Here is a 15,649-nt window from a genome sequence, read left to right on the forward strand (position 1 = left end):
TTTATCACGTGCAGCATAGTATCATTCATAAAATAAAAACAAAACTGACTGGTTTAATCTCAGTGCTTACATGTTTTATGATCAACAATAAAATGAGAGTCATACAACTGATTCTTCCCTCCAGGCTACCCTTGCTTCCAGAAGAGGTAAGTTAGCATTTGGTGCCATCCCTAGGTTACAGATACTGCAACGTCTTTGTGCACTTTTAGTATCTAACAGAAGATTTTAGTATTGCTGTAACAATATACTCATGCATGTAATATAGGCAAGAGGATCTGATAAATATGGCCATCAGTTTCAGGCCTGTCATTTGATTCACAAGGTCATATACTTGTGACTTGCCAGCAAAGTGAATTGGTAAAGTTGATCTTCACCCTAAATAAAAACCTAATTTTCTCCTGCCTTCTTCCTCTATCCTCTCTAACATTTGTGTAATACAGATGTGTGTGTGTGCGCGCGTATATATATATATATATATATATATATATATATATATATATAGGCATACCTCGGTTTACGAATTTAATTCGTTCTGCGGGACGTTTGTATAGCGAAAAATTAGTAAACCGAAACGTCGTTTCCCACTACTAAACGCTACTAAAATACCGCATGAGTTATTTTATCAAGTCATACAGTATTTTAGTAGTGGAAATCATGTGTTAATGTTTCAGCTGTCAGTGGGGTTTCCTACTGACAGCTGAATGTAAAAGAAAGAATCTCCGACATTTAAAAAAATAATTTAAAAAACGGTGTGGGGTCCTCCCCCCGCATCCATACCAAGCCCTTTGGGTCTGGTGTGGATTTTGAGCGGAACTCCCTCGCCAAAACTTAAAAAAAAAATGGCATGGGGGTTCCTTCCAAAATCCATACCAGACCTTTATTCGAGCATGCAGCCCGGCAGGTCAGGAAAGGGGGGGAATCAGCGAGCGCCCCCCCCCCTCCTGAACCATACCAGGCCACATGCCCTCAACATGGGATGGGTGCTTTCGGGAAGGGGGGCTCCCCCCAAAGCAGCTTGTCCCCATGTTGACGGAGACAAGGGCCTCTTCCTCACAACCCTGGCTGGTGGTTGTGGGGGTCTGCGGGCAGGGGGCTTATCGCTATCTGGAAGCCCCCTTTAACAAGGGGGCCATCAGATCCCGGCCCCACCATGTGAATGAGTATGGGGTACATGGTCCCGCTACTCATTCACAAAAAACAAACAGTGTAGTGTGAAAAAAAGACAGGACATGGTATTTGACAACTCCTTTATTAAAAGAAAAAATTAAAAGAATGTCCCTTATAGTAGATCCAACGTCAATCACAATGTCTCAAACATTGTTCTATGTTTCCTTGCCTTGTTTGGGTAATGCTTTTCTCAAGGGCACATATGCGACAACTGTTCCTAACATACACAATATACAGCTGTATTGTAAAAACAAAACTTGCTTAAAGATGTCCATAAGAACCTGACAGGTTTAGTTTAAAGTAGTGTGGGGTCTGAGGTCTTGATGATGTGGAGAAATGTAGGTTTAGTAGTATCAGTGTAGCAAGTAGTTTGCTCATAAAACCAGCATTATCCTGTTCCCATTGAGGGACCTTGTGTGGAAACTTAAAGTATATTAGAAAAGGAGTGCAAACAAGCTCAACTCTATGAGGCAGGTAGGTGCAAGTGATTGTCATTTATTATTATTTGATATTATGTATCTACAGAAATATTTAGAAATTTTTCAGCATTAGCAACATGGTAATTTTGAACTGTATTCAAAGGATTTACTTTTAGTATATTTTTCTCTTTCTTGGCAGCTGCCAACTGTAATAGACAGCAGTTCCCGTGGAATAGATCTCAGATTCTGGGGAAAAGTTGCTTCTAATGTTTCAGAATCACTGAGAGAGGTAAGTCGATTAGCTGCCATTTTGATCCAGTGTAATACCATAAAAGATGTGTGTGTAAATAACTTTATATATTGGAGAGGGAAATTTAGAAAAGAAAACTTTTGGTGTAGTACATGAGCTTTAAAACAAACCTTTACTGACTTTAGTAGCTGCAGATAATGGGAATCAATTCCTCCTCAAATAGTACAGAATGGATACTTTCTCTTTCCCTCCCAGCAGTGACATGGATGCCTTCTAGCTATCTAGTTTGTAATGTAGCCACAGAGCAGGGGTACAGAAAGAGAGGGAAAGCAAAGATGACTTTATTGCATCTCTTGTGTGCTTTGAAGATGAACTGCTCCGCATTATCGGTAGCTACAAAGATCAGCTAGGGCTTGTAATAAAGTACTTGTGAAAGTTTCAAGAAAAAGTCAGCCAGCCTGCTCCCTATCCACTTCAGTACATAAATTGGGGTCCCCTTATAGCAGGTCTATACTTTCCTTGTCCCACTGGATGTAGTTTCCTGCTATGTCTGCTAGTAAATATTTGTTACCAGGCTGCTTGCCCACTTAAGTTAATTTAGACATAAATGGGATGTACCCGTATTATAGGAGCATCATCCCATTCAAGTCTACGAGATATTAGTAATTTTGCTTTTACTTTGGATAAGGTGAGGAAGAGATACAATTAGGGGGTTTTTTACTAAAAAAATAGCAAAAGAGATTAGTCCAGATACAATTTTATTCCAGTAAGTGTCAATGGAACAATAAAAGGAGTAGCCAAAGTCCTTTGCGGATCCAAATATCCCTTTTCATTAGGGCTTGCAATATGAAGCAATGGGGGTTATTTACTAAAACTGAAGAGTGCAAAATTTGGTGCATCTCTGCCTAGAAATCAATCACCTTCCAGGTTTTATTGTCAAAGCTTAATTGAACAAGCTGAATTTAGTAGCTGATTGGTTACCATGCACAGCTGCACCAGATTCTGAGTGCAACAATTTTAGTAAATCCCCTCCTTTACTGCCAACTTATCACTTCTGTCTTTGACTCCATTAGAAAGATTTTTTTCTAACTTCTTGTCTTTCTAATGTTCATATGAAAGATGGGGGGTCACAATTGTCGCTGAGACAGGAAGGCGCTTAGAGTAATGAAAACATTGTCAGCAACTTGAACTCTTCTGCACTCTACTTAACATGGTTTTGTTTTTATATTTGTCCCTGTTGAAGACACAGGTGACAATACAAGCCTGACAGAGTCTCTAGCCCTTACCAACTCTGTGCAAAACAGGTTTTGGATTGAGTCGAGCTTTATATTATGGCACGGCCTTAGTGATAATTGGAGTGATTTCATGTAAATTAATTTTGCTGAAGTGGAAACTCATTTTCACTTATTGAGCTGCTTAAGCAAAATTTGATTGAAAAAAGAGTGTGTTAGGGTATTTCATTTTATTTAGTATTTATTATTCTTGTGCTTTTTCCATTTAATGTTATTTGATTGTTTTTTGTGTACAGTGGATTGAAGTTAATGTTTTTACTTTTTTTGTTTTCACTTTTTCAGTTATTGGAAACAGAAAATATAAAATAATGAGCCTAATGAGGTGTTGTGTTTTTGCACAAGCATAGTTAAAAAGAGTTATTTAGAAAATTGCATCCCTAAAGCCACCTTAATTTGTCTTCCCTGCCTATTAACTGCAAATCATTTTTCCACAGTGCTGAAATTTACCTAAAATCTTTAGATTTTTGCTAAAATTTCAAGGTAATTAAAACTCTCCGTTTCACTCAACCCTAATGCTGACTCTGAACACTCAACTGTAAACAGCACTGTTTAGCCTACTGGGCCTCCTCACTTGAAGTCCTTTGTGGAGCGATTCACAAACTGACTGTAAATACTAAATTTTATACTGATAACATTGTAGTTGCTTTATTAAATTATATGCTTGATTTGCAAGGCCTGCTAATTGCTTGTTTCCTTGATGTAGCTATCACAAAAGCAAAGTATCCAGGATCTCCTATGGGTTCTACAGCCTATTCTTCAAGAGGGAGGACCAGCAACCTTTAGTCAACTTATGAGTTCTCTGTCAGACCTGTTTTGTGGTTATCCAGAGGGGGGTGGAGCAAGAGTGTTCTCCTTCAACTGGTATGAGGACAATAACTACAAAGTTTTTCTTGGAGTGAATTCAACTAAGAAGGATACATATTATTTATATGACAAGACAACAAGTAAGTGGTCTTGTGGTATTATAAATGACTTGTTAATTGATGTACTGTTTTTCTATAACAGGGATAACCACACAGGGAATAGGCATACCTAATCCAGTTCTAATCCATTAGGATCCTTAGGCTAGCCATATACATGAGAATTTAGTTGCAGTTTTAATTTTGGTTAGATAGGCATTTTAAAATAATATGCATACACCTCTGTAGTTTTGAATATATAATAGAAGTCATTCATGGAAATCCACTTCCAATGTCAACCTCCAAAGGCCAGTGTAACGGACCACCCGACAGCACCTCTATCAGTCCCCTGATAGAGCCTCTCCAGAGTGCGGAGTCTAAGTTCCGGAGCACTTGTTCACCAGGACCCCTAATGGTGGGGATGGACTTGGAGCGCCCCGGGACCAGGTCGCAGCTACCGGATATCTCTATCAGTGGTAGAGGAGTCTGCCGGAGGCTCCTGCAGGGTGAGAGTCTGATGTGAGGGGACCGGGGATCCCTGAGGGATGGATGGATGGAGGAATGAGCAAGGGCAGAGTCAAACAAGCTGTGTTGGTAGCCGGGGAGACGGTGCGGTACAAAACAGTAGGCAAAGAATGGTCGGGTCACATGCTGGGTCAATAACAGGAGATCAAATCTAAAGAGGAACATCCAGGAGCAGAGTCAGGCAAGCCAAGGGGTCAGGACAGGAGATGGCAGCTAGGTCAGACAATCCGGATCAAAGTACTCACAACACAGGTAACAGGATATGCAGAAAGACCATTCGGCAACAAGTGTCTGTGCAGGGCTGGTTTAAGTAGCCCGCCCTGCATCTGACAGGTGCAGCCTAGGTCCTAGTGCCTGCCCAGCACTGTCATAGACGACGGGTGCGCCTGGGTCCTAGTGCCCTGCTGCCTGCATGTCTTGACAGACACCTACGTATGTGCAGACCCATGCGTCGCGATGGTCCCTGACAGCCAGTTGACCAGAGGTGTCTGCAGAGGTTACTGTGTTTCCGTGGTAAGGAGGTAATGTTTTTAATAGCATGATCATTTCTCTTCTAATGCCTAATGCTATTGCTGCCTTTTTTTTTAAATTATGGAATGGTTAAAGCAGTGCTGGATCTTTTAAGTGGAAATATAATTTTAGTTTTTTGCTCATGTGGAAGAGTTCTTAGTTAGGGTTCCCTTTGACTGCTCGACTTATGGAGAACCCTCAGACTGGTCATTCTCTGTGGCAACTGTGGAGATTGGTGGGGAGTGCCATGAATCAATAGTCTCAAACTTTCAGGTTTGAAGGAGTTTTGATTTTATTGGTGAAAAATGTGGGAATGTATTTAGCCAATGTGTTTTGAGGCTGTCCTCCTTTCTCAAGGCTTTGGTTGCCAAATGTTTTGGCATGCAGACACAAGAACAGAGCACACCTGCTCCATTCAGTGCAGACCTTCTACGGTGGGGGTCAGCAACAAGTAGATCGTGACCAGGTGACTGGTAGATCACGATCAGGGATTGCTGACCCGCCATCCCAGGGCATCAAACAGAGTACAATAAAGAGGAGCTACTTATACATTTGGAGCTGTAGTAGCAAGCAAGAGCTGCATAAGCCAATGGCTCCTTTATAGTGCTGGCTCCTGTCCTATGTGGAGTGATACCAAATACACTGCAGCTGTTATCCCAGCTAGTGCTCTCCAGAGTGGTGCCAGCAGCAGGAAAGAAGAGATCTTCAGGTCAGTGTGAAGCAGTACACTGGGCATAATAGTATAGGGCTGCTTTCACACTGATGCACTGCAGTTTATTCACACTGCGAGTGCAGTGCACTATACCTGCAGCTTTCCTGCGAGTTTGCTGTGCTTAGCCATAGACTTCTATTATATCCTGTGGGTTTGGAGCACTTTCTGAAAGCACTCCTGAATGCAGTTTTGGTGCGCTTTCATAAAGTGCACCACACCTGCAAGTTATAATAGAAGTCTAGGGCTAAGCACATCTAATGCAGGAAAGTCACAGAGGCACTACGCTATATCCGTGGTAAAGGTAAACCGCAGCACATCAGTGTGAAAACAGTCTTATAGGTAGGGTTGCCATCTCATCCCTTTAAAACTGAACACATAATATTTACACAGGTTCTGAGGCTACTTTATTGCAGATAAGGCACTAAGTGAGTTTAATTATCACCTTAATCAGCCACAGAACCTGTGTAATTATTATGTGTTCAGTTATCAAGGGATGAGATGGTAACCCTACTTACAGAGGGCTCAGCACACTAAGGGTTTATTTACATTTTCAGTTTGGGGGGTGGTAAAACCATAGTTAGGACATGTTTTTAACACCCCTGCCACAACTGCACCCCCTTTAGCTGCAGTGGCCAGGGGTGTACACATGTCGCAGGTGCAGCAGGAGTTATACGCCCTGTCATGATTGATGGGCATAGCAAATGCCAAGCATGACCCATTCAAGTTCATGAGGCCACTCTGCAAGTGCCTTGTAGCCTTGTGCAGTACAGCAAACAAGGCGTTAAAGCAGGGAGCATTGTGTTGCTTTCTCACCACCTGCTTTAACCCCTTGGACCCCACAGAAGTATAGAGTTGTGGGATGCTTGCAGAGTGGCCCCATTTACTTGAATGGGTCGTGATTGGCAGGCAGTAGCACCCACCAAAAGCAACAGGGGATTTAATTCTTGCTGCGGCATGTGTTTACCTTTAGCTGCTGCTTCAGCAGCAAAGGGGGGGGGTAGGGATTGGGGGCAGTAAAACTGTGACTCAGAAACTGCTGAATGCCACTAAGGCCTCATTCACAAATGCAGCAGGCACTGCTGCTCTTCCAAAAAGCGATCCGAGTGTGTTTGATAGGTGGAAAGCAGGCAATATGTTGCCACCTCACCACCTGATTTAAGCCCATGAATGCCGTGCAATGCGTTAGAGGTTTAAATCAGGTGGGAGAAGGCAAAACTGGGCCCGGTGATCTCTGACTTCTCCCATGTTGTTCAAGTAGATCTCCACCTCTTTAAGGTTGCCTACCCTGTTCTACAGCATCCAACACCTGGCAGACACTTTTATCCCTGATAAAGCAACCAAAGTCCTAAAGAATGGGGAAACCCTGAAACATGTTAGGTGTATATTCTCACACATTTTATCTTCCAAATCATGATGCCTTAACTAAAAGTTTGAAACTTTTGATCTACAGTTGCATTTAAATGTGAGAACTGGCTACATGTGGGCCCAAACTTCTACAGGAGCTCTAGATCTCCTACTGCTAGTCCACACACGCAGTGAAGGAAAACCTTTTCCTTGCAACATCCGTTTGCGTTAGTGAAAACAAGTATGTAATATCAGAAAAAAAATCAACTAAACCTAGAGTGCATACTGTTTTATGTACCACAGCAATAAGCAGGCAATGCACTACACTTTACCTATGGAGGCTGCGTTGTCACCCTAGATTGCCTCCTGATTTGGACTGTATATACTGTACCTCCCCCTCTTTTCGTCTCTGTTACAGAGAAGGGCATTGCTTGGTAGTTCACCTAAGATAGAGGAGAAAGGTGATTACATTGTTTTAGATTTCAGTTCAGTCTGCTGTAAATTACAATATTGCTAAAAGGATTAACAGGTATTTTACTGTATGTGTAGAAAACATACTTAAACTGGCTATACATAGATTAAAATTTCACCAGTTCAGCGGGGACCGGCCGAATTTTGATCCATTTATGACCAGCCTGGTTGTATTGAAGTTGATCTACCACTCGACTTCTGCAGAACCAGCCTGTTAGATAAATGCCGCTGGATCAGTGCTGCTAGCTATTGCTGAAAGCTCTGATCAATGTATTCTGATAGTGGATAATATTTTACAGCAGGTAAATCCTGAGGGTAATTTACAAGGAATCTTTCATCATCCCCTCTACAGCCTAATGATAATATAATATTATAAATATATATAATAATATAATATTATTAAACAACAAAAATGTGGAAAGAATGTAGTGAGTGCAAAAGGAAGAAGTTTTACCAGCATGTAGCACAAAAGGACAACCCATTTCATCCACTTAAACATATAAAAAGGGAGAAAGTGCAGCGCTAATGTATATATCATAAATAACATTAAAGGATTATAACATGAAAACTGGTGACATGCGTGATAAAATTAGAGAGCATAAAAAAATAAAATCACAAAAAAATAAATATATATATATTCCAAAAGTGTTGAATAATGGAGTGACATCAAGTGGTAGGTGAATCCGTGACAATTGTTCTTCCTAATGCACTCACCAGAAACAAAGGATAAATGAGCATTCAAACAGAGGACTTCTGGAGTATTCTCTGTTTGAATGCTCATTTATCCTTTGTTTCTGGTGAGTGCATTAGGAGGAAGAATTGTCAAGGATTCACCTACCACTTGATATCACTCCATTATTCAACACTTTTGGACTGTGTGTGTATATATACTGTATATATATAGTTTGTGATTTTATTGATATTTTTATATGCACTTATAATTTGATCTCGCATGTTATAATCCTTTAACATTATTTATGATATTCACATTAGTGCTGCACTTTCTCTCTTTTTATTATAAAAGAACAGTTTGCAAATATTTGCACAGGTATTGTTCATACGGTATTATTTGATTACTTTTTAAAACAATGGTTATAGAACCCAGACATTTTAATATATATATTTTTTTACAGGTACTTATATAGCACTGTCAATTTACGCAGCGCTTTACATATATATTGTACATTCACATCAGCCCCTAACTTACATTCATACATACACATACTAGGGCCAATTTAGACAGGATCCAATTAACCTGCCAGCATGTCTTTGGAGTGTGGGAGGAAACCCATGCAGACACAGGCAGAACATGCAAACTTCAGGCAAGTGGTGCTGTGGTTGTTATTTGAACCAACAACCCTAGTGCTGCCGGGTGGAGGTGCTAACCATTTAGCCACTGTGCTGCCCCCCGATATTTCCAGCTTTTCTAGAAATTACCTGAATGTTTACGTACTTCATATTTATGTCTACTCATATATGTTTTTGAATTACCAGCTCCGTTTTGCAATGCACTGATGCAGACTATGGAGTCTAACCCTGCAACTAAAATAGCCTGGAGTGCAATGAAACCTTTGCTGATGGGAAAAATCCTTTACACCCCAGATGCTCCGGCTGTTCGTGAAATCTTGAAGCACGTAAGGCATCTTTATGTTGTTGATATAACATAGTTCAAACCATACCATCCCTTCATATCCCATAGGCTAATCTCTCAATGCACTTAGTCAGCCGTGACTAGCCATAGAATGTTTTCTAAGAAAGATTTCTTTATGTTTTAGTCAGTAATAACAATGCAGAGTATAACTCTTTTGTATCAGATTATACATTTACATTACTGTCTGGGTTACTGTGTAAGAATTTGAATGCTAAGACTAGCTAGGTTTTAAACACGGGTTCCTTGCACACAGTGCCCCCTGTTGGTTGTGTGCGTAGGACCTCATTGTAGTTTTTGCTGCTTTTCAAGTATTGCTGTGCCTATAGTTTTAATTCTTTTCATAATGTTTATTGTGTGTGCATTCAGGTGTTTTTGTAATATTTACTTACCTATCTACAATAAGCACAAGGGGAAATAGCTGTTGTTAGGCACTCACTAACACTGCTACCATTTAATTGCAGTGGTACCTGTCAATGTTATTAGATGCATTAAGTTACTTTAGTTTTATATATCAAAGAAGACCTGTATCGAGAGAAGAGACCATCGACAACCTCTCCTTCTGAAACCGCTAGGATTATGGTTATCATGCTAATCCAATGACTTCAGTACTTTTTGAGTCACTCACTGGAACAAGTATACAGTATGTACAAAGTACATACAAAATGTACATAAAAAGTACATATAAAAATGCAGTGCAATAACAATGCGTAGAGTGTTATTTATAGTGAATGTGCATTGTGGCACTGTACTTCGCACACTCACTGTGGTCTTGGTCTCCTTAAGAATATGTTACTCCAAGATTTCATATTCCTGACATGTGATTGTTGTACCATGTACAGTAAGTATCCTGTTCTCTTTGTATTTCTTCCTTTGTATGATATACCTGGTTATCCTGCCAGTCTAGCTGTGCTGGGAGAACAAGTGGGAGAACTGCCACCCCCTTCCCCCCCGTCACAGCCATTCACTAGGAAGACCAGTGTGCTGCTGTTTTTCTACCCTCAGCACTCCAAGTTAATAATGCAACTGAGAAAAGAAAAAAGATGCTTAGAAATATTTTTTTCTTAAAGCCAATTTTGCTGGAGTTCATCGTATAGGTGCACCACTTTGCTTGCAATTTTAAAGCATTTCTCAAGTATGTTGTTTGAAAGAATTGTGTATTTTGTTTGCCTATTTAGAATTTTAATATGAAAAAAAAACCCTTCCCAACGAACAGCATTTAAACTAAAAACATGACAAGATTCAGCTCCCACAGAGTTCAACAGGATTCAAGCAAATTTCAGGCTGGGTTGATGAATCCTTCTGGAAACCAAACCCAGCCCAGTTTTCTCATCATTGATCTGAATTTCCTGATCTGTAAATTTGTTCCAGATAAGTGGCTTATAAAGTACTAAAACCAGATATTCAGTATGACAGCCAGGTGCTTGCACAATGAGGTCAGCAATGGCATCTCTCTTGGAAAAGATTTATTTTAAACACATACACACTTTTAAAGTATATGTCAACCCTTACCTTGTAAAACAACCCCATTCAGTTTAAAATAGAAATTAAAAGCAAAACTCGTGTGTGTGTATATATATATATATATATATATATATACTGTATATAACTCCTCCTGAATCATATCAGGCCACATGCCCACAACATAGGTGGGATACCTTGCCATGTTTGTGGGGACAGGGATCCCATCCCCACATACCATCCCCACATACGTGGCCTGATCTATTGGGGGACTTATTGGAGTCCGTAAGCCCCCTTTAGAATAAAGGGGGCCCTGGATATCGGCCACCCCTATGTGAATGCAGAATTAAAGTTATTTTTTTTTAATCTGCAATGAGTTTTTATAACAGAAGAGACTCTGTGTGTCTCTCTTGTCATAATTGCTTCTTCCTGCCTGGCAGCATTTGCATAGACATTTCTGTGTTGATATGAAGTAATTCTTGTGCACCAGTTGCAGAGGGATGACACTGTAGTGCCACCGGTCATCACCTGCCAGATAAATCTGCTATATTTTCCTAATATGCTGTGCCCACTAGCACATTATGGCAAACAGCTCCTGGGGGCCCAAACTTTTTATTTTGTTCTGGTGACTTACATTCATTTGGATAAATAAGGGGTACATACTGTATATTGCTTATTTCCCAAAAAAAAGGAATATGCCGACACCGTGACAAAGTCCTTTAATAAAACAAAAAAACCCACAACAAAAATAGTCTCATGGTTTAATTCCAATGTTACTCACATAGTCCAGTGACGCAGATACATCATCAATCATGAAGAACAATGAATGCTCTGCTAACAAACACATGGTGATTGGCACATGACTATCATTTCCTTCTGAACTGTCGCCACGAATGACAGCTTCTGAACTACCAGCCAAATGCCAAAAAAACAGCCAGGGATGCTGGCTGACGTCATTAACCAAATATGGTCATCACCCAGGATACTTGCTGACTTGTTTACTATGTGAAACAAGCAAGTGAGCAGGCGGGAAGCAGTCATTTAGTGGTGGTATTGATTCCACCACTGAATGGATCACTTCCAGCTGCAGCAGCAGCCAAGCAAAGGAGCCAAATCTGGCCATTTTGCTTGCCCATTGAGCAAACCTCAAAAAGCTACAGTTCAAGTTGAGCTCTGCACCAACCCGAACCCGAAGCTTATCCTCAGTCCTTTACATCTACATACTGCTTCTGGATAAGTGAGTTAAGCTAGCCCTAGATGGAGCCAGTTTTTTTCCTGTAACCACAGGTTTCAGGGAAGAAAATCGCTCAGTTCCCCATCAGCAGTCAGTGTTGATCTGGGAATCCCTCCTGTGGAGCCATTGTGTTCTCCCAGTGGGGGGCATGGGGGGGAGCTGTCCCCGCTGGGAGAACACAGTGATATCTGCTATTAATCGCATGTAAAGCCCTACCGGCTGGTTGTACCCAAGTTGATTGATCGATCGAACAACTTGGGTACATTCTGCCTGTCCATATATGGTTTGAATCTTGGCAGGCCTCTGGTGAACCAGTCAAGATTCGAATCATCTATGGCTGGCTTTATGGTATTAAAGATAGAGGGTCATCTTAAAGCTGATCTCCAGGTTTTAGTGAACTTGAAATAATTTGTTTGGACTGAGCTAGTGGAGATTGTGATATAATTCACCCACTTCTCTGCCTCAGCCAATCAAAGGAAGCTTTGTTTAAATTCATAGAATACAAGACTCCGTGTGAGTGCTGATTTACAAATGTGCGGTGCGGATTGAAGCTCAGGTTTCACAGATAATTGATACAGTAGTTGTTCAGCAGTTCAAATCAGGTTTACGTCAGGTTCAGGACAGGATTAGCTCAGGATCTTATCCTGTTTACACATGTGCGGTTTAGAAACGGTTCCCATAGAAGTCAATAGCCTGTAATGTGCACCTGAACCTGACTGCACTGCTCAGAAATCATACATTACTCTTTTTAAAACTGCACTGAATCCGCACTGCCAGTGCACCGGACATATGTGAAGAGGCACCATAGGAAGCAATATTTTTACACATGTCGTGCAGATTAGATGCGGTTCAAACTGTATCCAATCTGTATATATGTGAACGGGCACTGAATAGCTGAGTTGCACTACTGTTTGTAGCTTAGACTTCTTACAGTTTTTACAGTGCTCACAGCTGCTGCTGCAACTGTTAGTGAAATAGTTTGTTTGCACCAGCTTGGTCCAAACAAACTATTTGCAGTTCACTGAAACCTCAGTTTTTGTGCACTTGAAAGCTTTCCTTTAAGTGAGCTTGTGTGCGTACTTTTTGAATGATATATATATTTCTATCTATCTGTCTGTCTGTCTGTCTGTCTGTCTGTCTGTCTGTCTGTCTATCTATCTATCCTATCTATTTATCTCTTTTACAGGCAAACTCAACTTTTGAGCAGTTAGAGCGGCTCAGACAAATGGGAAAAGCCTGGGAAGAATTGGGACCCCAACTGTGGAACTTCTTTCAAAACAGTGTCCAGATGAATGTCATTCGAGTATGTGTATTTGCAATCTCAAACAGTAGTCACTCTGAAGTTTTAATGTTGTCTACCTATTGCAAGTTATTTATGATATTTATACTCAAACTGCTTTATGTAGGTAGTCATAGATACAAAATTGATCTCTATGCCTTTACTTTCTTCCCTGCATGGTCCTTCCAGAACATCTTCTGTTGCATCTTTTTATAGTTATTGCTTCCTTTCAGCTTTTACCTTCTTTTATTTCAATGGACTTGATTAAAAAATTATATATATATATATATACACACAGATGTTGATGCAGGATGTTAAAATGAACACAAGATGACAGTGTCCTGCAGCACAGTGGCATTAACACTCTAAAGAGCAGCCCCATGGAACTTGTATGCTGAACCACAGGACTTTGCTAAGGAGCAGCGTAGTAAAGAACTACATTTCCCAGAGGAGCTGACATGTGGGAGGAAAATATATGTGAAAGCCCGGGAGATGAGATAGTAAGTGAGAGGGGAGAGATCTGGAGAGAGGAGTGCGCTGACTGCGGGAGGACTGGGCCAGGCCATGGAAGGAGAGAGAGAAAGGAGGCAAGGAGAGCCCGCTGATCGCTGACCTTGCTGTATCATGGAGAAAGCTAATCTGCTAGCAGGTGACCAGGCGCTGACTGGGACCCGAGAGTGTATGGAGGCCTTATCAAAGGAGAGAGAAAGACCGCCAGAATTCTCCATATGCCATCCCTCGGTGAGAGAATCCCAAGCATTACCAAGGACAGGGAACACTTACACCTGCTCCACCTTCGCTGTTTTCCAGCACACAGTCGCAGACATTGTACATAGTTATTAGAAGTTGTGGCCTAGTTCCCTCAACTGCTATTGTTGACCACACTTAACACAGCCTTATCATCAGAGCTGATAGCAGGACAGTAAGTCCACAAGCCAAGCCAAACCACCGCTGTTTCACCACCATCATCACTAAATTCTAATAAGGAGGCCTTTTCCTATTGTGCTAATAGTCTTGCAGTCTAAAGAGGAGTTGCCCTGTGGCAACAGTAATTTTCCAGCTCAACCACCTGTTGCTTTAAATTCACTATTGACTAGTACTTTAAAGGAACATTACACAAGTCAACTGTTGCATTTAGGAGGAGTGCTTTTCTTCCCTTCCTTTATTGCATTGTTCCTCAGAGAACTATAATTTACACTTCTTCTCATTGTGCACCAACTGGGTCCCATCACGTGTGCAGAAGACTCTTCACTGCCTTTAAAGAACATTGATTGTTTTGGGGTAAAGAGCTCTCTCCTTGCCATCAGGTTCCTAGGGCCCCAAAATGAGCTAGTGCACCTGTATGATAATTCTTGCTGCTCACTGGGGACTGTAAAGCCACCTCAGGTTCAAGGTATTTGGTTAATCTCTGAAAAGCAGGCCTGCTAACACTAATGGAGACTTTATGATAAGTGTTGTCTCCTTTCTTTGCTAAAAGTTGACACAAGTAGTAACTGAACCTGCACATGCCAATTCTGTTTATGTTGTGTGACCAAGTTACACTGAAGTCGCCATAAATCTTTTACCAGATTATCCCAATCAGTGTGTGAGTCTACTTCTTTGAGGGTGACTTATCCGGTTAAAGGTAAAATGTGGTGTCAGCAGGGGTTGGGCTTTCAGAGAGGGGTCCAGAGCAATAGGGAGCCTGAAAATTATCCAGCAACTACGGAGGGGGTAGTGCTGTGTGTATATGTGTATATATATATATATGTGTGTGTGTATGTATATATATATATATATATATATATATATATAGTGCGTGATATATTTATAGAGATAGATATAGATATCGTGCAGGCAGTCACATTGCAGGTAGTAGTAGTTCACTCTGTTAAGGAGTCAGTCATCCAGACACATCAGGTTCAATGGTCATTGACCTGGAAGTAAAGCTGGTCAGCTGATGACTATAACGTCTGTGCTCAGTGAGCCTGGATGCATTGCTGAGGATCACAAATTATTTATAAAAGACACCTGTTCCACTGCAGTCATTGACTGATACCATAGTTTTATGTTTATTTACCATACTGTGTGTTGTACCTTTTAAAAGAAAAGTACTGAGTATTTTCAGCAATCATGTATTTTGGGGATTTGTTTGCATTTACTTTAGCCTCTTCCTGTCCATAGGATGACCAATATATCATTCTTTAGGGCCAGCGATTCTGCACAAAGTAAAAGTAATCTGAGCTGCTAAAGAGCCCTTGGATTACTTTAACAGGTGGCAGAGGGGGGGTCCCCGCTCCCACCGCCGCCTTTACCAGGCTCTCCCATGCAATCAGGGAACCCGGTAGGGATGCATCCAGCGGCATCCAACTCCAGGCACAGAGTGAGAGGAGCAGATGTTGTTCCTCCCACTATGTGACGTCAGACACTGGAAGCTATGAGGATTTTGTAATTTCTAG

The 15,649-nt window shown here is 41.1% G+C and overlaps 1 protein-coding gene across 1 annotated transcript in view; it reads left to right on the forward strand.

Moving 5' to 3' along the window:
* The window catches only part of ABCA4 (ATP binding cassette subfamily A member 4), a 259,321-nt gene that overhangs the window by 81,894 nt on the left and 161,778 nt on the right, over positions 1 to 15,649 (forward strand). Inside the window, exons 9-12 of the mRNA XM_089677323.1 lie at positions 1,786 to 1,875; positions 3,832 to 4,072; positions 9,084 to 9,223; positions 13,119 to 13,235. Of these exons, the coding sequence (XP_089533449.1) occupies positions 1,786 to 1,875; positions 3,832 to 4,072; positions 9,084 to 9,223; positions 13,119 to 13,235 (588 nt within the window). The remainder of the gene's footprint in view (positions 1 to 1,785; positions 1,876 to 3,831; positions 4,073 to 9,083; positions 9,224 to 13,118; positions 13,236 to 15,649) is intronic.

Source organism: Staurois parvus, unplaced genomic scaffold (genome assembly GCF_062004578.1).
Source record: "Staurois parvus isolate SC_StPar_1 unplaced genomic scaffold, SC_StPar_1.0 ptg000183l, whole genome shotgun sequence".
In the NCBI taxonomy this organism is placed as follows: domain Eukaryota; kingdom Metazoa; phylum Chordata; class Amphibia; order Anura; family Ranidae; genus Staurois; species Staurois parvus.